The 23,241-nt window shown below is 52.1% G+C and overlaps 9 protein-coding genes across 10 annotated transcripts; 4 read left to right on the top strand and 5 right to left on the bottom strand.

Moving 5' to 3' along the window:
• Positions 1-852: 852 nt before the first annotated feature.
• PV05_06899 (uncharacterized protein) lies at positions 853-2,535 on the top strand (the record flags this gene model as incomplete). Its single annotated transcript, XM_013459677.1, has 3 exons — positions 853-1,219; positions 1,280-1,763; positions 1,812-2,535. 3 exons carry the CDS (start codon positions 853-855, stop codon positions 2,533-2,535), a joined length of 1,575 nt encoding a protein of 524 aa, XP_013315131.1.
• Positions 2,536-3,172: 637 nt separating this feature from the next.
• PV05_06897 lies at positions 3,173-7,519 on the top strand. 2 transcript variants are annotated; one of them, XM_013459674.1, is made up of 3 exons: positions 3,173-3,429; positions 3,488-6,227; positions 6,285-7,519. In XM_013459674.1, the coding sequence occupies exons 1-2, from the start codon at positions 3,347-3,349 to the stop codon at positions 5,250-5,252; spliced, it is 1,848 nt and encodes a 615-aa protein (XP_013315128.1). In that variant the 5' UTR covers positions 3,173-3,346; the 3' UTR covers positions 5,253-6,227; positions 6,285-7,519. The 2 variants fall into 2 exon arrangements, with proteins under 2 accessions (XP_013315128.1, XP_013315129.1); XM_013459675.1 differs by having other exon boundaries at positions 3,488-7,519.
• On the bottom strand, positions 5,301-7,366 carry PV05_06898 (uncharacterized protein). Its single transcript, XM_013459676.1, has 3 exons — positions 6,602-7,366; positions 5,852-6,526; positions 5,301-5,770 (listed from the first exon to the last, which is right to left on the bottom strand). The coding sequence occupies exons 1-3, from the start codon at positions 7,085-7,087 to the stop codon at positions 5,540-5,542; spliced, it is 1,392 nt and encodes a 463-aa protein (XP_013315130.1). The 5' UTR covers positions 7,088-7,366; the 3' UTR covers positions 5,301-5,539.
• Positions 7,520-7,856: 337 nt separating the features above from the next.
• Positions 7,857-10,253, bottom strand: PV05_06896 (uncharacterized protein). Its single transcript, XM_013459673.1, has 5 exons — positions 9,806-10,253; positions 9,705-9,753; positions 9,481-9,651; positions 9,022-9,420; positions 7,857-8,967 (listed from the first exon to the last, which is right to left on the bottom strand). The coding sequence occupies exons 1-5, from the start codon at positions 9,973-9,975 to the stop codon at positions 8,140-8,142; spliced, it is 1,617 nt and encodes a 538-aa protein (XP_013315127.1). The 5' UTR covers positions 9,976-10,253; the 3' UTR covers positions 7,857-8,139.
• Positions 10,254-10,660: 407 nt separating this feature from the next.
• On the top strand, positions 10,661-13,123 carry PV05_06895 (uncharacterized protein). The gene is made up of 7 exons (XM_013459672.1): positions 10,661-11,257; positions 11,316-11,427; positions 11,482-11,628; positions 11,680-11,944; positions 12,001-12,142; positions 12,198-12,413; positions 12,472-13,123. Exons 1-7 carry the CDS (start codon positions 10,817-10,819, stop codon positions 12,919-12,921), a joined length of 1,773 nt encoding a protein of 590 aa, XP_013315126.1. The 5' UTR covers positions 10,661-10,816; the 3' UTR covers positions 12,922-13,123.
• Positions 13,124-13,192: 69 nt separating this feature from the next.
• PV05_06894 (uncharacterized protein) lies at positions 13,193-14,248 on the bottom strand (the record flags this gene model as incomplete). Its single annotated transcript, XM_013459671.1, has 2 exons — positions 13,193-14,101; positions 14,159-14,248. The coding sequence occupies 2 exons, from the start codon at positions 14,246-14,248 to the stop codon at positions 13,193-13,195; spliced, it is 999 nt and encodes a 332-aa protein (XP_013315125.1).
• A 221-nt stretch (positions 14,249-14,469) lies between these two features.
• Positions 14,470-15,739, top strand: PV05_06893 (uncharacterized protein; the record flags this gene model as incomplete). The annotated part of the gene is made up of 4 exons (XM_013459670.1): positions 14,470-14,828; positions 14,880-15,145; positions 15,200-15,247; positions 15,300-15,739. 4 exons carry the CDS (start codon positions 14,470-14,472, stop codon positions 15,737-15,739), a joined length of 1,113 nt encoding a protein of 370 aa, XP_013315124.1.
• A 2,294-nt stretch (positions 15,740-18,033) lies between these two features.
• Positions 18,034-20,085, bottom strand: PV05_06892 (uncharacterized protein; the record flags this gene model as incomplete). The annotated part of the gene is made up of 1 exon (XM_013459669.1): positions 18,034-20,085. The coding sequence occupies one exon, from the start codon at positions 20,083-20,085 to the stop codon at positions 18,034-18,036; it is 2,052 nt and encodes a 683-aa protein (XP_013315123.1).
• A 567-nt stretch (positions 20,086-20,652) lies between these two features.
• PV05_06891 (uncharacterized protein) lies at positions 20,653-22,906 on the bottom strand (the record flags this gene model as incomplete). The annotated part of the gene is made up of 3 exons (XM_013459668.1): positions 20,653-22,138; positions 22,194-22,717; positions 22,771-22,906. The coding sequence occupies 3 exons, from the start codon at positions 22,904-22,906 to the stop codon at positions 20,666-20,668; spliced, it is 2,133 nt and encodes a 710-aa protein (XP_013315122.1). The 3' UTR covers positions 20,653-20,665.
• Positions 22,907-23,241: the final 335 nt, after the last annotated feature.

Here is a 23,241-nt window from a genome sequence, read left to right as displayed (position 1 = left end):
CCCTCCTTTACCATGCCACAGACACTTAGTCGTTGCACATACTATTTAGTATCTCATGCAAAATCGAGTCAACCATCGTACTGCTGGTTCGTGGGTGTCATTTCGGTTGGGTGCTGATCGACTACCACGTGGTAGTGCACTCTCTGGAAGCGAGGGCCATGGGCTGACCATTCCGTTGACCATTTCGGCTTGAGAGGGGGCTTCTTGCATGAGGAGTGCATAACCGGGACCGGGGTCTGTGGCCAACAAGACCAACCACGCGCCTAGTGAACCTGATGAGTTGGGGCTCCACGACGCTCTAAGCCCTGTAAGCCGTAAATGTTGCGGGAACTCACTATCAGGGCGCTTGACTTGGCCAGTGGCTTTGTTGTCATTCATGGATGCGATGCATGGAAGTCCCCCTCAACCCTACTAGCGGAAATCAATGCTCACTCGCCCAATGTGCCTAGCCTGGCCTTACAAATATTTCGCATTCGACGTTTCGCGTCAGCACAGTGTCCTCCTTGTTCCTGCACAGGGCTCGCCTTTTCACGTTGGGCAATTACAGGCGCCAACTCTCAAGATTCGCGAATCGGAAAACATGGGCATCAAGTCCCACGCCTAGTCGCCTTGCTGGTGCTTCCTGCTTCTCAGAGACCGTATCAGGGCATCGCTGATATGCGCCTTGCCGAAGCGGGGTCGAAGGTCCAGAATAACGACCATTTCCGTTAGCGAAATCTACTACTTTGACTGGCACACTTGGCCGTTTCGCTCTTGGGTCGGCTTTCAAGTCCCCAACGCAGAGTACTGTGACAACGACAGACTTTGTCTGAAACCGCTGGCGTTGGAAAATGATTGACGGGAGAAGAGACGATGGCAACCATGACATCCACCGGTCTGCTTTTCCTGCCTTATAACAGGGAGAACTCATCCGAGCACGATAACAACCAATCCCGTCAAAAGCACACCGCACTGGAATACCACAGAAAGCGCAGACTCTCGAAAGTCCTTCCGCGGTCTTCCATCAACCATGGTGTCCAAACGAATCGTGCTAGACTTCCAGGTCACAGCACACCTCCAGATTCAGGTACATCTCCTTCCACATCCACGTCAGAGGAGTCCGAGACGGAAGTCACATGGCATCCGCAACCAGGAGTTCTGGGGAAATGGCGATTGGATCCTTTCAACGCTCTTCGCGACGTGCATGTACCAGATTATGTCCAGGAAATGCTTGATCATGGTATGACCTCCAGCTACTCATTCGATATTTTGTCTTCAATCCCTCTGACGTGACGTCCAGCAATAAGGTTCCAATGGGCCTTGTATGGTGCTTCGCGAAACGAAGTGAAGCATACGCAAGCCGATATCATGGGCGCCGCGTTGAGAAGTCCCGTCGCCTTCTATTCCATCGTGTATGCCGGTGCCTGCCATAATGCGTGGCTTCTCCACACCTCTTCGAACGCCAGCAAGAAAAGTATTCTACTCCGAATTTCCTACAAGTCTGAGGCCCTGAGTTGTCTGCGAAAGGAGCTTGCACAATCTCAAGGCTCGATTTCAGAAGATCTCCTCCTATCAATCAATCTCTTAGGAGTTCACGACGGTGGGGATATGATTGTGGCGCCGCGAAAGCCAATGGATCCACCTCTACGCCTATATAAAGACAATGAATTCTATTCGAGCATGAGATGGCAACCCAAGCATCTTGACATGGTATACGCCATGGTGAAACAACTCGGGGGCTTACAGTCACTCAAAATGCATGGCTTAGCAGAAGCCCTCGAATCGTAAGTTGACCCCCAGACTTTGCACGGTAAACGCTGACAAAGACACAGTACCGCGCTGAATGACGCGCTCCTCACCCTAGAACCGCCACGGATCCAAGTGCGTTACACGGCTCAGCATTACGTAGCGCTTTGTCAGTCAAGATGGGACGAGAAGGGCATCAGGCTTTACGAAAAATTGTCTGCACGGAAGCTAAGGCTCCTGGATGGCGTTGAAGGCAAAGACTTCGTCTTGCAAATTCTCGACGACATGCGTAAGCTGGTCGTCACGTACGATTGTTTCCGCCGAGACAAGACCCATGGTCCAGACCTGATGCATACGATTGGAGCAAGGCGTTCCATTCAATATGATCTCCTCTGCCCGGCGGCTTCGGACGACTGTCGCTATCGTGTTTGCCGATATGCTCTGCTGATATTCTTGGTTGAAACCATCCACCCTAAGCCACGACACATTGGCATTCATCAAAAATTGGCCGAGAGACTCATGCTTGCCTTGGACGAAACCTCTGTTCTGGAACTCGAGCACGAACATCCTGAGGCTTTGACATGGGCGACCATACTGGGTGGGGCTGCCGCCAGCGAAACACCCTTATATTCCTGGTACGTGGCACAGTTGAGTAGTACTTGCTGCGTAGTCACTGGCGACAGCTGGGACTCTTCCTACCGAGATTTGCCGTCCTTTCTACTGCCAGGTGTCGAACACGAAGGAAGATGCTATCGTTTCTGGCACGATGCATGTGCATTCCGCGCTATGCGGCGTTCTGCCTCAACTTGATCATCGGTGGGCCGACGTTTGTGGGCGGGTCCGACGACTGCACGGATTGGTGTTGAATGGAAGCCTTGAAGCATCGTTTGATGTCGGCCCCTACCGTTGCTTTTACGCGGATGCTGCATTCAGGAGTCACCATAGATGTCGAATCAAAGGGAGCGTTTTGGCAGAAAATCCTGCGCACGATGATGAATTGGAAGGGCACGCCTTGGTGGATAGAGCGTTCGTGAGATGATATCAGACGTCATGATTTAGCGCGTTGCTAGGCGCAGATCGATCCATGGGGCGAAAAGAATTCCCTATGGTGACCCCTTCCACAAAGTACATATCAGATGCAGGTTCCTATATAAGCCATGGCTTTTGTGGGCGTTGGATCCGGCGTCGCTTTCAAAGGTGGTCTTGGGATGTCTGCCCGGCAGTGGTTATAGGTTCTGGGCTCGCACGCTAGTGACTTAGCTGACCTCTAGTCCATTAGTCTACAACCTTATCTTTAAGGCCACCCATATTCTAGGCTTGGCCATGATAAACTAACTAGACTTAGGCTAGTGCGATGTTTGGGTACTAACGTAGTACTTCGCCAAGGATGCTTCCTCAAAGGATCTCGGCCGCCCCCATGCTCAGAAATCATGGACGACCTCGAAACCTCCTATCGTACGAAGGACCCCGGCTAAGTACTGCTCCTTGAGCGTCTGCTACGAATATTCCTCCTGCAAATGTCACCACACCTGCGAGCAGCCCAGCTTGATGCGCATCATTGCTTTATGACCGAGCTACCTTCTCCATAGACCGTATTGCAATGACTCGGAGCTGAGGTAAGATGGAAGTGGGCCGTCGAGCTCCTGGCAAGCCCCGCCAGAAAGTCTGGAAGCCCAAGGTCAAGACTGGGTGCATTACTTGCAGGTAAGTTCTGGACAAGCACCTTCTCACCCTTGGACTGGACGCTCAATCTTGACCACAGGACACGTCGGATCAAGTGCGATGAAGGCAAACCGACCTGCGCGCGGTGTTCTTCATCAGGGCGAAAGTGCGGCGGCTACTACCAGCACCAAACCAAACCACCTGAAATAGGATCGTGCTGGGAGGAGCACTCATGGCAACATTCCTGGACACCTCTAGCAGTGGTCGCTGCTCCAGTACGCCCAACGAACGGGACTCGAATCATGCCATACCCTCAATTACTGGTCTTCGACAGCAAGGTGGAAGGACAGTCTTTCGAGTTTTTCCGCTCGTATTCCGTCCCAGAGCTGACGCAATTGTTTCGTGTCGATGAGGATTTCTGGCACCTCTCTATCCTTCAACTCTCCATGACTCAGCCGGCTGTTCGATACGCCGTCACTGGACTAGGGGCATTGCATCAGAAGTTCTCCGTCGGACATCAAACAGTCATCCCTGACGATACGAGAGATACCCAGGTACAATTCGCCTTGCGGCAATGCAATCGAGCCATTAATGCGCTCTCGGATACTTCTGCTGCCGCTCAGGAACCGATGCATAAAGTCGCCACGCTGATGACCTGCATCCTTTTCACCTGCTACGCCTCTCTACAGGGTCATCAGACGCACAGCATCATGCACTTTCGGAACGGTCTCAAGTTGCTTGACAGTCTCCAGCGTTCAATGGACACTGCCGGCAACGCGGGAAGCCAATATGACGAGCTGTACAATGCATTCGTCATGGCACTGACCACTCTTGAGATTCAGGCGCGCACTTTAATCTACGATGATGAGTGCGATGAGATTCTGCCTGCTTCAATGATACAATCTCATGCATCGGACCAGCTCCGTTCAACCAGCAGTATAGACTTCAAGACTCTAGCCAACGCTCGATACTACTTCGATACCCTGCTGAGCGACCTGCAATGCCTAGTTCAGGACTGTTACGTGCAAGACGAATGGACTCTGACGGGCGCACGGCCACGCCAATCCACCGTGGATCGATATCAGGCCCTTTTACGAAGAAAGGTCGCTGGGGACATAGCATTCGAGCTTCTCCTGAAACGACAGACGAAGCTGGACGACCGAGATCAAAAGACCGTGCTGGTCATAAAGCTGCACGGCTGCCTGATGGACATTTACCTCCAGATCTTCCAGCTATCCCCGCATTACGGAGATCTGGTATGGGACTACTTTGAAGCCAATTATAGGACGATTATCGATCTGAGCCGTCAGATCTTGGGCTGTGACGACGACGATTCGTCGTCGATGCTGTTGTCGCCACCACCATCACCACCCAGAAAAGGAAGCAACGCCGATCACAGCCCGCCAAATGGCAAAAACGGTATGCTTGAACCGATAGCGGACGCTACATCGATTCTGAAACAAAATGTAAAGCATCACCGGCCGGTCTTTGCTTTCAGCCAAGGCGTGGTCGGGCCTCTTTATACTGTCGTCGCGCAGTGTCGCGATCCAATGCTTCGTCGTGAAGCGATAAGTTTACTCCTGCGGTACCCGAGACGAGAAGGGCTTTGGGACAGTTTTAGCGCAGGCAGGATGGGATGGGAGATTATGAACTTGGAGGAAGGACTGGCTCGGGAATGGCAGCAACGCGATCAAAATAGTAAGAACTTCGAACTTCAGACCGCCGCAGATATTCCGGTTTCGTGCAGAGTCAGAGATGTGGATCTGCGTATGGCTGGGCCTCGAGTTGCCACGGTGCGATTGAAGACTGTGGAAGAGGTTGACAGAGGGGAGCGAGGAAGTTTCCACAAGATCATGACGTGGTGAAGTCAGCAGCTGCATGACTTGAGCCGCATGCATGCATGCTTGAAACCTCGACATTTTCATGTGTCCTGTTTGGCCACCACTCGCGAGCTGAATTGTCCAAGGAACATCGACTGTACACGCACAATTTGGCTAGAGGGTAGAGTACTGTCATTGGGGGGCAACGTCGACTTCACAAGTTGCTGGCCACCGCTCTTTACGACCAGACACTCCTTTTGGTAGGTACCAGGGCCTCTTAAGGACCTTCATCCACCAGCAGCCGGCTACCTCCTCTCAGCAAGAAACAGTCTTCATTTCCCCGGAAACAGTTTCGGGGGGTCATGGTTTACAGTTTCCCACACTCTTCCTTCCCAGTTTTCCTCGCAGGGCAGCTCTCCCTGGCTCTGAAACTTCTTCGCCAACCGTTCGGCTTCTTCCCAGACGCGCAATAGATTGTCGCCGAGCAACATCTTCACCTGCGCATCAGTAACATTACCACGAGCCAGAAGGCTTGCGATCAGGTTCGGCCACTGCGATGTATCCTATAAAAATAAAAGGGAACCGATATGTCAGCTTCATTCAGTCATGTGCAGACAACCAACAGCATCTCAACAAGAACATACCTCAAGACCCTTCACAACAGAAGCCGAGCCATCGAAATCAGATCCCAAGCCAACGTGCTCCCATCCGGCTTTATCGGCAATCCAGAGGATATGGTCAATCAGATCTTCCAGTGTCGCTTCTTCTGGATGCTCCCAATTCATGAAGAAGGTGATCGCGGGCACCATGACTATCCCTCCGTTGCGTTTGACGGCCGCAAGGACATCGTCGGGAACGTTGCGCAGATGCTTGTTCACGCTGTAAGCACCAGAATGTGAGAAAATGACAGGTGCCCGGGCCACTTTCAGCGCATCTCGCATCGTGTTTGGCGAGACATGGCTCAAATCGACCAGCATGCCGAGGCGATTCATTTCGCGAATGACGTCGGCGCCGAACTTGGTGAGCCCAGCGTCTTTGCCACTTTCCAAATCCACGCTGACCCAGGATGTCGCAAAGGCGTTGTCGCAATTATGAGTTATCGTCATGTATCGGACGCCGCTTTCGAAGAACAGCCTCAGAGAACCGAGTGAATTGCCCGTTTGGTGGCCTCCCTCCACACCGATCATGCTGGCTATCTTGCCTTTTCTGTGGGCGCGACGGACACATGAAGGTTCGACGCAGAGTTCGAGGAGAGCCGGGTAGTGAGCCACCAGACGCTTGGTGATGTCGATTTGCTCGAGCGTGTCTCGGACCGCCCACTAGCACGCGGAAACATCAATCTTGTTCATTGCGCAAGTGGCATCGGGGATCGGGAGAAGTGTGTGTATACATACATTTGGTTCATTGAGGTCTGGAACACGCTTGTTCGGGTCACTCAGGTCGACGCCGGGGACCAGATCTTCCGGGCATGGCACGTAGACGGACCAGAACTGCCCGCCCATCATGCCGTCTTTCATCTTCTGGAAGTCGCTGTGGCTTCCGATGCGCTCGCTGTCGAAGTCGTGGTCGTAGATCTGGTTGTGCAGCTGCTGTCTCAGAAGATAAGGGAAGTCGTTGTGACCGTCGATCAACGGCGTACCTTGAAGCAGACGCTTTGCCCGGGCCATGTAGTCCGTCGGCTCGATCGGGCTCATGCGTTGTGCAATTGACGTGAACGTCGACGCCGATGTCCAGTCTAGAAGCGTCAGTTGCAGATTGAGAGGGTCACCGAGGGCGACAAGGGCTATTATGGCTGCCAGGATAGCAGTTCCGAGCATGTAGGTTGGCCATGTTGATGCCGGTTGTGGTTTCAATTTTGTTGAGGTTGAATGACCGGCCATTCTGGTGGTCAGCTACCTCTTGGGTGCCTCTAACGTTCAGGTGCTTGGGCTGCTAGCAGATCAAGTCCAGCTTATCCTGTGCTAGGATGATGTTGTGTCCGGCAAGAAAGAGATCGAGGCCAGGCTAACATTCGAATGTCACAAACAAATACTGTACTAGTAAGTACTGGTTACGACTGGAGATGAAAGCCGTGAGTTCTGAATCTGGGATGAAGGGCCCTAGCGAACCCGGGGACCATCGTTATCCTTCGTCGCCCGGACAAAGTGGAAAGAGAGCGTACCGTCACGGCAGCTCTCGCCGAGTTGGATGGAGTACTACTGTAAAATAGTTAGTTCGGTGTGTGGATTGAACGAGCAGGTTCAATTCCACCATCCGTGGATAAGCGACGGGGGCGTGCATGTCCGTTGAACGAGGGCTAGCGAGGCCCATCATGGCCAGTGTGGACATTGATTTTCGGGTGACCTTTTACAGTGTCCACCAACGAAGCCTGGAGTGGAGGGGAGAAGCGGCCGCCTCTAAGGTACGCTGATAAGCCTGCAGTAGCCTAAAAAATGACGCCGTTGCCTACAGTAGCTAAGCATTGATGACACCGAATAACGCGCCAGCAGAAATGGGGGACCTACCTTGGTAGTATTGCCAGATGAGAACGGCCTCTACTGCTGTACTACTGTACTAACTTAGTACCGTAGATGACTTGTATGTTCCCCTCTGTTTATGAATCTACACAAAAGTCCACCAGAAATCGTAAAGAAATTGAGCCAGACTGATGAGGAGGTTATTTTATCTGCAACTGCAAGACTCGTATTGAACAGGAGCTCGCGACTATCCAGGCAGACATGTCGCATGTCGAATGTCGAAAGTGTACAGGCTCGAGAGATAAATCATCTACAGGCCGCTCTTCCTCTGATCTTGTTCTTGGTCTTATCATCTCTTCAACGGCATAGGACACGTTAACCAAGGCTGACCGACATCCTTGCGACCAATCAATTCTACTCCATTCAGCCTAGATCTCTGTATGCCGTCGAACACACAGCCATGGCTCAGCGCGATTTCAAGCGTGAAAGCGTCTCCCAATTGACCTTGCTGCCCGGGTGAGGATCGATGGTTTCTCCTCAGACTCATCCGCGCCGGCCAAGTAAGTCCTGCGGCCGTACTGCAAATCAACTTCGGCCAGGTTGACCACTTTTGTCCTCTTGTAGACTTTCCAGAATGCCAGGAGGATGATGAAGAGGGCAATGACAATGTACGAGAAGACAAAGTCGACGGGCTTGAAGGGAGTAAGCAGTGTCCCGTACCCTTGGATGAAGAGCAAGAAAACGTTCAGTGCGCTGATGAAATATGCACCCCACGGATACAAAAACGCGTGGAATGGTAGCTCGTCAACCGTGTGGCCCTGAAGTTTCCAGGCGCGGCGGAATCGGATGTGTGTGATGCCAATGCAGGCCCACGCGATGAACGTCGCGGCACCAGAGAGCTCGATCATGTAATTGAAGACCTTCCCTGCCCCACTGGCCACGTTGATCAGGGCCAATAGGCCTACGGCGTTGGACACAATGGCTGCGTAGATTGGGACTCCCCTGTACCCAGTCTTGGCCAGGAATCTCGGTGCAAGACCGGAGTCTGCAAGAGAGTACAATGTGCGTGAGGCAATGTAGATGGACGAGTTGACTGCGGAGAATGTGGCTGTGAAGATGAAGGCATTGATTAGGTCCGGCCCGTGCGACCAGCCCGCATGCTGAAGCGCAATGCTAAACGGCGACATACCAGTACGGCTTGTGGCAGTCAGGATGGCTGGATCGTCCGAAGCCACGCTGATCCCGGCGAAAAAGATCAGACCCCAGTATATGAACACGACTCTGAACAGGGTTGCTTTGATGGCCTGCGGTCGAAATGTCAGCCATGCCTCCTTGGTATATCCGGTGATCCCACTTACCTTTGGCACATCCTTGTTGGGCCGACGGCTTTCTCCAGCCGTGATGGCAACCAGTTCAGTGCCACAGTAGTAAACGGCAGCAAGGACGAAGGATTGCCCAAACCCATTGATGCCGTTCACGATAGGCCCAGGCTCCTTCCAATACCGGAAACCTATGTAGTCTCCACCGATTGCGCCTGTGTTGCAGAGAATGGTGAGGAGGAAGGTGACCAGCACGCATATTATTTTCCAGAGGGCCAGCCAGAACTCCATTTCGCCGTATACGATGACGCCGAAGAAGGATATGCATTGGTAGAAGGCCCAGGCGATCAAGATCCAGCCATAGGAGGGGACTTTGTCCGTCCAGTAACTCATCACTATGCTGATGAGGTTGTACTCGGCGGCGATGTTCGAAGCCCACTATATTTGTCACATCAGCATCTGGCCGTCTGCCGTGTACACATTCGACCTCCCACGTACTAAGTACCAGTAATTCCACCCCAGCCCCACGGCGACGGCAGGGTCAATGAAACGCCCAGCGAGTTCGGTGAAGGCACCCGTGGTCGGATACATTGTTGACAGCTCCCCGAGACTTTGCATGACGAAGAAAACGTCGATGCCGATAATAATGAAGCAGATAAATGCACCAACCTGTAGCACAGTGAGCTCGTGGAGTCAGTCAGTCACCACGTGGAGTAACTCACCGGACCTGACTCTGTAATGGCTAGCCCGGTACCATACCAGATGCTGGCCCTGGATATAAAGTATAAGCATGATATCTTCAGTGGAACAAGAAAAAGCTTACCCGATCACCCCACCGAGAGCGATCATCTGTAGATGGCGCTGTTTCAACGCTCGGTGCAGACCATGGTCGACGACAGTGCCATCGGCCGCAATCTTGAGCTGCTCCTTGTCTTCGACTATGCTGTCCTCCTCGACACTGGAGACATGACCAATATCCGGATTGGGCGCCATGATGGACCAAATTATGTGACTCCTTTCTTCTCGAGGCAACTTGCAATCGTGCCTCAACGCGATGCGCTGGCTTGCGATATGAGAAGAGGGGACAATGGGAAAGGCACTCGATGCGGGACCACTGAGGATTTAGTACTCGTCCCCTACCTTAGCAAGTCCGCAGATAAGCGTCTGCATATGTGAACAGCTATCGGATGTCGACCTTGGCCTAGTTAGCCCATGGGTTGGTCTAGAGTATCCTCCTCCTATCTGGAGGCAATGTCCTGGATCAACTCCCGGCCATCATTTATCTTTTCCACCGATACAGACAGAGCATGTTCCAAGGCAGAGGCGCCGTGCTCGTCTCACCTTCTATCGTAGCGCCACCACATTGACTCGTGCGAGATGCAGTAACCGACGACAAACGAGGTCAAAGCAAAAGAATGGACAGCTATTCGTGCAACTCCGGAGTGGTTAGAGGAAACGAATATGGCCGACTGTCTTGGCGTCCATCGTCTTCCATATTGAACGAGACGCGGAGAAAAATCATCCCATATCTTCACCTAACCACTTTCTGCACGGAATTACACGCGCGGCCAGGCAATCATGGTTACATTGCGTCTCTGTAGACGAAATTATCGTCGAACGAGATGCGGAGGAACATTCGCCCTCCCTGGAGATAGCATGCAAGGTCAGTCATATAAGTGAAGGCGGCACACTCGCCACTGCCAGCTTGAAGCTGTGCTTATTGGCTGTGGCTGGCATTTATCTCGTACGGATGCTCGGGGAGCACACCATTACAATCGTTATCAATACCGTTACGTGAGAAGCCAGATTAACACCAGCTTTGTCTAGGAACACAATGACGGGCCAAGCCGTGGTTCTGCTTCTGTGGGCAGGCTTCGTCCTCTCTGCATTTGCCCAGACGGACCCAAAGATCGACTTGGCTGTTCTCGGTCCAGTCTATCAGCCAGCGGCCAATGACTCCTTCGAAGCTTTTACCAATGCCAAAACGCAAGCAGCAAACGCGATCAACCAGATCATTGCTGCTGGGAACAGTACCTATGGACCGCTGGACAACCAGGCGACCTCTTTCTCAGCATCGGTGTTCAGTCTAACAAGCAACGAGCCTCTCTTCGAGTTCCATTTTGAAGCACCTCAGCTGAACGGCTCGTACACCAAGGGCAAGCTCTCCGAGAACACGATCTACAGGACTGGAAGTCTGGGGAAGCTTCTAACGATATATACTTGGTTGGTTGACATTGGAGACCAAGTCTACCTAGACCCAATCACCAAATACGTTGTGAGTAGAGTGATGCTCCTCTTTGACAGACTCAAGATAACACCACTGACAGCTATAGCCCGAATTGGCGGCAGCTGCCCAGTCTTATACGAACCCGCTCCTATCGACCAATTGGAGTGAAGTCACCGTCGGATCTCTGGCCTCCCAGATCTCGGGCATTGGACGTGATTGTAAGTGCCCTAGCATCCGAGAGATATCAAATGGTTTGCTTACTATTGCTGCAGTCCATCTAGGCGACCTGGCTATTCAGTCCTTCCAGTCTCCACCTGTATCCGATACGGTTGACGTCGACGGATACCCTCCGCTTGGAAATGAAACCATTATAGAATGCAACTCCTATGGCGACACACTACCAACATGCAGCCGAGCGCGTAAGTGAAGTCCATCCTCGAGTGAATTGAGCTTGCTTCTCATTCTCCTAGAATTTCTCAAGGGTGTCATCGAACACCCTCCAGTCTATCCGTCTTATACAACTCCTACTTATTCAAACCTCGCATATGCTATACTCGGACTTGCCTATGAGAATATCACCGGACGGTCCATCTTGGATGGTCAACGTGATACCTTCATCAACAAGCTCGGAATGGCCTCAACAACGCCCACAGTGCCTGGCCCAGACGCCGATGCTATCATCCCACGGAACGACAGCTTCGCACTATTCTCATACGACATAGGCATTCAGGGGCCGTGAGTTTGACGTCAAGTCTGACCTTGGGATTGCAACACTGATTGTCTTGAATTAGGGCCGGCAATCAATACACTTCCACCAAAGACCTCCGAACTTGGGGCCAAGCCATTCTGAGCTACAAGATGTTGCCGGGCTTTGTTACGCGGAGGTGGATGAAACCAACATCATTTACCTCTCAGTGGGAATCGGCGGTTGGTGTAAGTCTGAGAGTCGACGCTCCTGTGATGTGTCACTAATCTCTCTGCTTGACAGGCTCCTTGGGAAATCTACAGGATTACAGTGCCTACCAATACAATCATCAATGCCAGCCGAATCGTCGATACATACACCAAGTCTGGCGACATCGGCGTATACTCGACATACTTCGGGTTGGTGCCAGACTACAACATCGGTATCACCGTCCTGGCAGCTGGCGACAGCCCCAATCGACAAGTACCTCCCATTCGAGGGACTTTGGTTGATATATTCGTAAGTCGAATAAAGTGGCGTATGATACAGGAGCGGAGCACTAACTGGGATAATCTAGTACAAAGCCGCAGAAGCAGCAGCCAAAGAGCAAGCCAAGAACGCTTTTACCGGCACTTTCAAATCGACTGATCGCAACTCATCCATCACATTGGCTGTCGACGGCGGTCCAGGCATCAAGGTCGAACAGTGGATCAGCAACGGCACGAATTTCCTGACCCAGGAATATCTGGCGTCCTACGCCGACTTCCGCCTCTTTCCGACAGACCTGAGCACCCAGGCTGACGGTCTCACGTACTACAAGTATCACCTCGACACGTTGATCAATCCTAACGGCGAGCCCGCCACAGGAGATCCATGGTCGGAGTACAACGACTACTGGCTGCAGGTTGACCAGGCAATATATAACAACTTGGCCACAGATGCGTTTGTCATCGGCTTTGACAAGGACGGGATCGTGCAGAGCGTGAGTTCGCAGGCTCTTCGAACAGCGATGCTGCGATCTTCTTAGCATCAGCTTCGGGGTTGCTGGAGGGTGAACGGAAAGAAAAAGAAAAAGAAAGGACATTATGGCTGTGTTGAGGACTTTTTCACTTCTATGTCGGTACTTTGTGGTGTCCTCAGCGCCTCCAACGCGACTTATTGGTCTCGTGTCAGGCAACTATATCAGTGGTATAGATTTTGTTAATGATAATAACGAGACATCGAGCTTATTATGGACACTTTTTCTCTGTAGTAAATCGCTTCGCTTTTCGGCAGCATCTTGACTTCTTCATCAGCGGTCAGAACGGCGAGATAACTTTCTTCCGCTTGCTATCATCTTTCGATCGGTCTTTCATTTCCGAATAGTACACATTTGCGCCCTCATGGAGTGGTATCGGCGTCTGCGCCATCCTCCCCGGGTCGAGAGGATACGACAAGGGGCTCTTCTCTGGAGGGATATGTTTGTACTGTCCTTCGAGCATGTGCCTTGTCTCGACCAGACACCACGTCAGCAGATATGCGACTTCCATTGGCATGTCGTCGCGGACGAAAATGACAAAATCCGAGAAATCCAACGCCGGCAGATCCGTGGACAGATTGTTCCACCAGCCTGCCGGTAGCGGATTCGTGCCCAGGCCGACGGATTTCCGCAGGCTCTCCAAGGCGCCTGCTTCGGCCGGGAGTGGAACCAACAAGTCCTCCTCGACGAGCCGCCTCCACCACACTGTCATGATGGCCTCTTGGAGGAGGGCGTCCGCCTGTCCGTCTTCGACGAGAGCGGTACATTGCTCGGGCCTCTGTGCAGTCAGCAGAGCTCCACCCCAGCTCTCGAGGGTGGCTTTCGAGATTCCATGGGCATGCAAGAACTCCTCGGCGACGTAGCCGATGAAATTGGTCCCGTCATTCACGGACGTTGCTATACGCAGGGCTGGCCTCTGTCTTCTGAGGTCTTCAAAGGATTGGATGTTGTGCTTTGGGTGGACGGCGAGGACCAGCCTGTCGTTCTGTGGTAATGTGCCTATGGCTCGCAGGTGTGGCATCGCCTTGGAAAATGGAGCATCGCCTGTCAAAGCCTTGCCCATGAGAGCTGCTGGCGTGCTGATGGCCAGGTCCACTTCTCCGTCGTGGACCTGCATGAGGCCATCTAGTCCTCCGTCGCGCAGACTCCAGATCGACGTCCGGCTTCCTGGGCCTGCACGGTCGCAGAACTGTTGGGTTAGCCAGCTGCATATGCGGTGAAAGTTGGCGCCGCCCCAGTCACCAACGAATTTCAAGGTGTATGATCGAGGGAGCCGCGGCTCCCCAGTCTCGTCTGTTTCGACGTTTGGGATGTTTGCTGCAAGTTTCGTGATCATGATGTCGAGTCCAGGCTGGAAAACTAATGGCTGGGGTGGGGGGGGCCAACACTTCCTAAATCGAAGTAAGTAGTCCTTCTTTCAAGATACTTTTTCTCTGGACAGCATTCGAAGTCTTTTATCGTCTCAACGCACCATACACCTACCCTCCTGCCAGGTCTGAACAGGGACCACTTTTGCCCTGGTGTACCAAAGCGGGGGAATGTCGAATCGGATGCATCATGTTTGGTCCCACGAACTCAGGAGTCCGACTCGGAATCGGCACGCAAAGTGGCCGGACGCCCCCTCCTCTTGAACTCTGGAGGAACGTCCCTATACGAAGCTCACACGTGAAGGTATCGTTGTTGGGAACACATACCTGCTTGGCTGCTTGGTGCTTGCCGCCATCACCGCTTACAGATCCACCTTCAGGTCACATTGGTCCCACCAAGATCCGGACAGGACAGGCAGGGTTATCAATGCAGCAGCTTGGCTTTCCTCGGTTGTCTTCAACACCGCCCGACAATATGGAAACCCAGCAGCAACTTCGCAGACTGTACCAGAACTGCATCACCGGCAGTCACGTCCTTCACTACCACGGGTAAAAGGAGAATGATACAGCAGGAGGCCATGAGCAGCTGACGATGAACAGGATTCTGGATGCCTACGGGCATCTGTCGTTCCGACATCCGTCAACACCAAGCATCTTTATCATGCCTCGCAATATGGCCCCCGCAAACATCGCTTCCCCACAAGACCTGGTGGAGTACAATGTGTCTGATGCAACTCCGGTTGACAGCAACGCTCCCGCAGGCTACATCGAAAGGTACATCCACAGCGAGATATACAAAAGGTATCCGGGCGTCAACAGCGTCATCCACAGCCATGCTAGCGCAGTTGTTCCTTACACTATCTCCGGTACGAAGTTTCTCCTCATTTCGAGGTCCCCCAGAGATCGACATTGAACTTTAGGCACAGGAGTACCCTTGAAGCCATGCCTTCATATGGCCGGGTTCCTAGGTAAGCCTTGGTCCTGCTTCTGCAAGCGAGACGCCGTACTTACAAGCACCAGGACCCTCAACCCCTGTTTATGATGTCGCAAAGCATTACGAGCCCGGCACGACTCGTGACCTCTTGATTCGCAGTCTCCACTTGGGAGAATCGCTTGCCGCCTGCTTCCGTGCCGCAGATGCAAGCACACAGACCGGCAAGGATGAGCCAGACCATTCTGTCGTCCTCATGCGCGGTCACGGGTATACAGTAGCTGCACGGAGCATCGAGGAATGCGTGTTCCGCGCCATATACACAAGAGAGAATGCGGCTATTCAGACAGCGAGCCTCGGTCTCAGCGCTGCATACCGTGGCACAGGAGAACCGCCCACAGAGATCCACTATCTGCGTGACGACGAGATCAAGGGGGCGACGGGGATCGCGTTGACTGGATGGGCGCGGGCTTGGGGATTATGGGTGCGAGAGGTCGAAGCCGCCAATTTGTACGCGACCAGTGGTTGAACGCTTAAAAACCCATGCCGTAGGTGACAGTGGTGGAGATGTCCCAGGGCTGTGTAGCCCGCGTCTTTCGTTGCGCTGTTTACCGCAGCGCAGCACACCCATCACGAACCATACGTACTAGCTCGTCACAAAGTCTCGAGACGGAGACCCAGATTCATCTCAGGCATTGCCCCTGTCATGCTTCGAATCCCTGGGCATGAAAGCGAAGTAGGTACTCAAGCCAGTACTAGTTATCACAAAGAATCGCATTAATGACTCAAATATAAAGGCGCATTTATGAATGCTGAAACTAGGATCCTACTCAGCCTTGCACAGAAACTGTACATCAAAGATGAGACCAACGAGTCTGACACTATTTGCGCGCCCGCGATGCCGTCAGCAATATGAATCAGTGGAGGCATCGCCGCCCTGGAGCCTTATTTGATGGACACTAAGACCGCTGAAATCATGTCTCCCCGGATGTAGAAGTCTGGATCGAGCTTCATACCGCCTTCAGGATTGATGTTGACCTTGACCATCCAAGATCCCACTCCTTCCGGGTAGAACTGGGTATCCCAGGAGGAATAGAGCGAGCTGGTGAAGTAACCGCGGCGGCGCCGAATCCAAGACCTGAAACCGTGCCCTGGTGGCGTTGTCCGAGTCCAACAAGCTCCACGATGCTCCATAAAGCTAAGCTGCAGTCGAGTTTTTACGTGTCGCTATTTCTCTTCCATAGCCAAGACCCGCACACCTTGCCGCGGGAGGGCCAAGGACATTTTTCCACGTAAAACTGTGGAAGTAGGGAGGAAATGTGTCGTGGTTCACCGTAGGACAACAGGTTCCGTCGCTAGTGGTAATCAGAAATGCGATCAGCTTTACTAACAACAAGGTCCTCCGGTAGCGTCTGACCACGTAATCTGATTAGTCTCGACTAACTCAAACGTTTTTATTAAAAATACGCTGAATGATCTACGAGTGAGTTATAAGCGCCCTAGGAATCACTGGATACGGACATCCTCTCTATAAACCGTAGCAATAAAAAGAAAATAAAACCCCTACATAGAGTGAGAATCTAAAACCTACCCTATAATACTAGTTAGTATCTATAATACTAGTTAGTATAGTTATAAAATATAGGGTTCGAATCCTTAAGAGATCGAAGTATTCGTGCCGCTAATCCTAGCTTAGGAAAACGACTGAACGTCGTATAAATAGGATACTATAGCAATAATAGTAGAATGAAATTCACTAACAGTATATAACGGAAACTTATAAGAGTCTTACGTCCTCTTAACTATTAGCGATATATTACTCTTTAGACTTCTTATTCTAGAATAATCAAGACATAAAGAGCGGGGCACCCGACACTCTTGTGAGCATCGGGATATCTTAAAGGCGATCACGCGCATAGAATCGTCAGTGCAATGATGTCGCAAAGGCGGGCGAAATGTGCTTACCGTCACTTCATCTAGCACAGGAAACAATTCACTCACTGGCATTCTGGCTTCTGGCCAAATCCACTTGTTGGTGAAACACCTGAAGATACCAAGTATCAGCTATTAATTCCCTGGAAATTGCCTTCTGGTTCCAAAGATATTGCTAATGAACTCGCTCGAGAAAAAGAGAAAATATTGATATAAGGCAACCATAGTGGATTTGTGTTCACATCAGTCTTCACCACAGCCGCAGCATTTAAGTATCGAATTCTGTAAGTGACAACCAGTGGGAATTTCCCATTGGTAATAGAGCGCCCGCTTCTAGATTAAACCCTTTGTCATTCTCGGTCTGTGGCACACCCCGTCGTTTGGCGCCTCTTCCTCGGCGTCGTACTATTCACCAACGGAGTGGCCTTCTTGTATTCTCGTGAGCTCGGTCCTGAAATCTTCCAGCATGATGTTGTCCGCGAGACATTTGAAGATCAAGCTCAGCTTCCAATGAGGATAGCATCGAGAAATATGAAGATCTGGGGAGCAATGATGTCTGGCGCATTGTGCAAACGACCCCGAGGAAGGGGATTTATAAACCCTCGAGTTCATTTCGGTTCTCACTCAGTACATCACGAACTACCGGGTAATACATACGACGCTTCGCAAGCGTAAGGCTGCTGACCCGCGATTCACCGCGGATTCATCTTGGTTTCGCTGTCTACATAGCTACTTACACCGGACACCACGAGAAGGTGTGAATCCATCGTCCCACTGGCCACACACCAGCGCTCCGCGTGCTCACGAAGGGTAAAAACTACCTCCCCTATTTTTTTGGGATATAGTAATAGACTATTCAGTTTGCCCATGAGGATGGCTATGCAGTCGTTTTCAATCAACACTCAAAGTAGCCGTGTACTCCCCACCAGCCAGTCCATCCACTTCGACTCTGCCTGAACCGCCAGGTTCCATGCTCACGACAATGTCCTTGGCCTTGCTGGATTTGTTCTTGATCGTCAAGGTCCCACCAGCAGCGGGATACGCAACGGACAGAACGCCACTCGTATTTGCCGGCGTGTTGAACTCAATGCTCATCCCCCCGTTCTTGCCACTATTCACCTTCACGGAGAAGGAGCCGAGCGTCGTCTGGTAGCCGGCCTCCACTTCTATCAGTCCGCCGAGGTTGGGCGATATGGACCAGCTGCTTCCGGCTGCGCCGGTGATCTGCAGGCCGGCGGCGTGGAAGGTGAGGGTGGAAGTTGGGCCCGTCGCCCAGCCGTGGGCGTGGGAGATACGCGGGTCGTTGGTGTATGGCGCGTAGTGCAAGTCGCCGTTAGTGGAGTATCCCTCGATGAAGGTGCTGTTGGTCATGCGCGGATCGTCGAGCATGAAGTCCGCCCACATCGTCTTCATCAACTGGACAGCGTATTGCGGCCGGCCGGCAAGGTAGTGTGCTTGCAGCTCAAAGCCAGAGATGAAAGGGGACACGGTAGCACCTGCTTCAGGCGCAGGCGCACCGTATGGACCCCAGCGGGCTTTCAGGGCGTCGGAGATGTTGATGCTCTGTGCCGTAGACTCGGTGAGCCCGGCGACGATGGCCCAGGAGTTGCCGTCTTGAGGGTGGAGCGAGGTGAGGGGTTCGGTGTCGTTGTCGCGGTAGAGATTCATCTTCGGGTCCCAGAGGAGTCTGTTCGCGGCCGTCTTGATGCCGGATGCAGCTGAAGAGTACTTCGATGGTACGCTGTTGTCGTTGAGGATCCGTGCGAGCTTGATACCAAGGTTGAGAGTGTAGTAGAGGATTGCATTGGCTTCGATGTTGTGACCACCCATCCCGAAGCGGAGCCAGTCGTTGGGTTTCGTAACGTATTGAAGGCCGGTTGAGTCAATAAAGCTGAGCGAGTACTCAAGAGCAAGCTTGAAGGCGGCCCAGTTTCTGGAGAGGTAGTCGATGTCGCCTGTGTAGAGGTAGTAGTCGTGGATGTCGATGAGGGAGTACAGGTGGTAGGTGAAGCTGAAGCCAAGACCTAGTTCGGCGAAGGGCACTCCAGCATATGGGAGAGCACCCGAGGAGTTCTGTAGCAACAGTAAAGAATCTAAGCCATTCTTGATTGCGTCCATATCATTGGTTGAGACAAATGTTGAGGGGCCAGAAATCGCAATGTCGCCTGGCCATACCAATCTGTCCCGCTTTGCACCGTCAACGAGGACGCTGGTGCCATTGGCGACTGTGTAGTTGTTATACCATGTGATCGTAGCTCCGGATATACTTTCATTTGACATCACCGTACCAAGATGGACTAAAGAATCGCCCGCTTGGGCGTCAATGGTACACATTTGGTTGGTGTAAGCCCCTGCATACCAAACTCGATTCAATTGTTCGTCATTGCTGTGAAAGTAGCCAGTATACGACCTCATTTCGGACTCTGGCTTCTGGGGAATAGCGGTAAAGAAGATTGAGAGGCCCTCCAACGTGACTGTTCCGCTGGTGTTGTGATAAACGTTGAGGTAGCGGAAACCGCCTCGCTGGAATTCCTTGGCTGCAGTATACAGGCTATTTGCTGCGACCTTCCACCATAGCGCTACGTCAAGGCCGGCGTCTGCTGTAGCGTCGCAGCCCTCGCTGTTGATCCAGAGAGAACTCTCCGAGAAGCTGATGCCGATATATTCATCGGTACCGGCGACCGAGGTGACGTTGAAGGAAACAATCCCAGCAACATTCTTTCCGAAATCATAGGTGACAGCAGATGCTGGGCCAAATTGGGCAGCTCCTGGGGGAGAAGTCAAGCTGGCTGCTCCGTCACAAGTACCGTTGATGTTGTGAACACTGACTGGAAGAATTGTTCGTTTCTCAGGAGTATAGATGTATGTCGAGTAAGGCGAAACTGTAAAAGCAAGATGAACGCAAAGACCTACTAAAAAGTAGAGGTATAGAACGGTGGCCATCTTGAAGAGTTTGGCGGCCGAAGGTCAGCTGAACAAGTCTCTCAGTAGTACTTAATACATTTTATGATCGCTCTGAAGCTTGCCTCTTCAGAAAACACCCCCGCCATGAATGCCTGCTGATGACGCCACACAACACAAAAGCCATCCATGGGTGTGGTTCCTGACCGTTCGCGTCTAATGCGGCCTCATCTTGTACCGAACTGGAGTAGTCGGGAGCGGTTTTACCAGGGCAAGGGTCACCAAATCTCAAAGAGATGTTGGCCTGCGACGTCACGTGCCACAACTACGCCCACGTATCTACGGCGCCTGGCCAAAGTAATATTGTACGACTGAAGAACCCGAACTTATGGCCGTATGGTTTTGCTCCGCACATGCATGTAATTCTTATATCTCTCAACGAGAGACACACGCAACAATCAGGGCGCAGTGGACAGGCACGGGGAAGCATCTGCCCGGTAGAGGGCCCAATTCTGTTCCAAAGTTGCGACACATCCCAGTCGTTGTCGCGCTTTCAAGTATGTGGAGGTCATAGGGTGAACAATCTGTTTCGAAATTGTTCATATAGACTGCGTAAGCGAAGCTATACTTCAGTGTCTGCCACGGGCTCGAACTCCGCCAGATCGAACTCGTTCAAGCTCTCAAAGTCCACCATCAGGCGGAATGTAGAATCAGGGTCCATTCCTTCGGTGAGGAATATGTCGTCATAAGAGTTCCATTGAGCCTGCGGTAGATCAAGAGCATCACAAGGTGTGTGAGCCGATCCCAGACTCGAATCGGAAAGACCTCCCGGTTGTCCATTGGATATGGCGGGACCATCTCTCGCATTGCTCTCCCTAGATAACCACCATGGTTCTGAATCGCTGCGGTTCTGCTCAGCCGGAGGATCTGGTTGTCCAGTGGCAGACTTCGACATCGCATTTGTGATACTGTAGCTGTCGCCTTGATAGCCGAGTGTGGTCATTTCTCCATTACTTCCCGTTTCCAGCACAATATCTCCCCTTCTCAGAATGTCCATAACGAACGCCATCACCATGTCGACACCAATATAGAGTTCTTGTATCTTCTCCAGCACTTTCAGGCAGTAAAATATCGACTCAAGCGACTGGAGGACAACCCGGCTACTCTTCTGGAGCCTCTTAACATGTGTGATGATAATAGGCAGCTCCAGTGTTGCAGCAGTGGGTGGTAGGAAGCCGGCTAGGTCGAGGTCGTGTAACCCACGATTCATTGCAGCCATCTCAATCCCAGCCTCTTCGATTCTCATGACGGATAATGTGCGATATTCGGAAAATCCAGCATCGTTCGCTGAATTACTGCGGCGGTCGACCAAAGGTCGATGCAAGGCCGACATCGCTGAACAAAAGCAGATGTGCAGGAAAGCCTGGTGTACAGATAGTGCTGAAGATGAACTTCGATTGTCGGTCGGTACTGGTGATTGAAACATTGCTGATGGACACCGGCTGTCAAACCAATCTCGCAGCTTTTGGTCGTGAAACAAGACTGATTTCAATTTGCCTGCATCGAATTTTGGAAACAGTATTGTCGTGGTTCTTCCGGTGTGGTCTTTAGTAGCTTGCATTTGGTCGTTGCTCGGTAGGAGAGAGAAGTGCAGGTCGACCACAGCTCCGATCTCCATACAAAGTCGGGCCATTTCGATGCACAGTTCAGCTAGAGCTGTCTGGCAATCCGTGGTCAAAACAGGGTCGTTTAGTTGTCCTGCTGCGTAGTCACCAAGGTCAAAGTCGTCCAAAGTCAACATTGGCGTATTGAATTCACTCTCTCTTATTCTGAGGGGTCTCGACATTGCAAGAGCTAGTAGTCTGTCCCTCATAAAGAATGACCACCATATCCTTCTGCGAAGATGAACGTGTCGGTTAGGCACGACGGAGTCGGCTTTTATATGAAGTCCAAGCGTGAGTGCCAAAGAATAGCAGATCCCGGTCCAATGCCAGCCACCCTTGTTATCACCAGGGGTTTCGGACCAGTAGCTTAGTAAAAGCGCAGCTTGAATTACGGGGATCCGGTCGCAGTCAACGTCAAGATCGTAGAGTACCTGCTTGAAGAATTAGCAGGGTGAAGCTAAGTCCTTGTTGAAGGAAGAAGCTAACTCGGGCTCTGTCATAGAATGCTTTTCTAGCCTCCCTCCTGGTCGAGAACCCTGCACCCCAAATTTTATCGAGGTCGACGAACGTTGCACCAGCGAACATGACTGCTTGGAAGAGCAGAATACTGACCTTGGGGTCGTCATGAGAACGATTTCCGCTGATGCAATGAAAAAGTGTTGGCAGGTCCAGAAGGGGCATGAACGGGTGGAAGTATCTGATGTAACTCCGGACCAAGGCATCGAGAAAGGATGGCGAGGGAATACAAAACGCGCCTTTCCTGGAGAGATAATCGATGTCGTCTGGGCTGAGGTTGGGAGAAATCGGCTTGATGAAATCTGGAAGCTGGTCATTGGTGGTTTCGACCGACAGACTGGAAGAAGTGGTCGGAGTCTCGGAAATATCAGCTGTACTCGATGCGAAGTTGGTGGCACGATTTGGGTCGATCAGAGATGCCCAGGTCACTTCGTGATGGAGTCGCTCAAGAGCGTTATGGTTGGTTTTTTGAAACAGCCAGTGCGCCTGCCCATCTGCACGGTATTAGAGCGCACAGAGTCCTTAGGAGAGGCCCGCTTCAACTCACCGCTGTTGGCAGGTGTTGCATTGTCTGGCGCCCAAGAAGGCATGTGCTTTTCGTACTCAGGCAGCCACTCTGTTGTATGCCTCCTCATCGGCTGAGGGGGCCCCAGGGCAGTCGAATCGCTATCAGTAAAGGACATTTGCACGCTGACAGACTCAAACTCGTGGTCCTCTTGCGGCGCTCTGGCGGGAGCGTCGCCTTTTGATGGCTTTCTGACATCAAGCCACTCAGCATCCCGTTAAACGGAAGAGTGACTCGACATTGGACGTACCTGCCCCTTCTGCTCTTTTGGACTCGACAATCAGTATCGTCTGTGACACAGTTTGTACATGGTTGACCGTGCGCTTCTACATCGCATTTGACCTTGCGTGCTCTGCAGCTGAGACAAGCCTTTCCTGCCCTTCTGGCGATGGGCCATTGATGATAGTGGGTCGCCATGGTGTCTTGCCACTTGACGCACATTGAGGTTGGGCA

This window comes from Exophiala xenobiotica, assembly GCF_000835505.1.
Source record: "Exophiala xenobiotica strain CBS 118157 unplaced genomic scaffold supercont1.4, whole genome shotgun sequence".
Taxonomy (NCBI): domain Eukaryota; kingdom Fungi; phylum Ascomycota; class Eurotiomycetes; order Chaetothyriales; family Herpotrichiellaceae; genus Exophiala; species Exophiala xenobiotica.
The sequence above is the reverse complement of the archived record's forward strand: the minus strand, read 5'-3'. Positions and strand labels throughout refer to the sequence as shown.

What these genes read in the sequence shown, in the direction of transcription:
- PV05_06897 (XM_013459674.1), top strand. Translation starts at nt 3,347, where the DNA reads ATGGAAGTGGGCCGTCGAGCTCCTGGCAAGCCCCGCCAGAAAGTCTGG. An exon ending in ACTGGGTGCATTACTTGCAG is followed by an intron (nt 3,430 to 3,487) that starts GTAAGTTCTGGA and finishes TCTTGACCACAG; the next exon opens with GACACGTCGGATCAAGTGCG.
- PV05_06898 (XM_013459676.1), bottom strand. Translation starts at nt 7,087, where the DNA reads ATGGCCGGTCATTCAACCTCAACAAAATTGAAACCACAACCGGCATCA. An exon ending in CAGACCTCAATGAACCAAAT is followed by an intron (nt 6,527 to 6,601) that starts GTATGTATACAC and finishes TCCGCGTGCTAG; the next exon opens with TGGGCGGTCCGAGACACGCT. An exon ending in CTGTTGTGAAGGGTCTTGAG is followed by an intron (nt 5,771 to 5,851) that starts GTATGTTCTTGT and finishes TTATTTTTATAG; the next exon opens with GATACATCGCAGTGGCCGAA.
- PV05_06896 (XM_013459673.1), bottom strand. Translation starts at nt 9,975, where the DNA reads ATGGCGCCCAATCCGGATATTGGTCATGTCTCCAGTGTCGAGGAGGAC. An exon ending in GGTGGAATTACTGGTACTTA is followed by an intron (nt 9,421 to 9,480) that starts GTACGTGGGAGG and finishes TGACAAATATAG; the next exon opens with TGGGCTTCGAACATCGCCGC. An exon ending in CCAACAAGGATGTGCCAAAG is followed by an intron (nt 8,968 to 9,021) that starts GTAAGTGGGATC and finishes TTTCGACCGCAG; the next exon opens with GCCATCAAAGCAACCCTGTT.
- PV05_06895 (XM_013459672.1), top strand. Translation starts at nt 10,817, where the DNA reads ATGACGGGCCAAGCCGTGGTTCTGCTTCTGTGGGCAGGCTTCGTCCTC. An exon ending in ACCAACATGCAGCCGAGCGC is followed by an intron (nt 11,629 to 11,679) that starts GTAAGTGAAGTC and finishes TCATTCTCCTAG; the next exon opens with AATTTCTCAAGGGTGTCATC. An exon ending in GACATAGGCATTCAGGGGCC is followed by an intron (nt 11,945 to 12,000) that starts GTGAGTTTGACG and finishes GTCTTGAATTAG; the next exon opens with GGCCGGCAATCAATACACTT.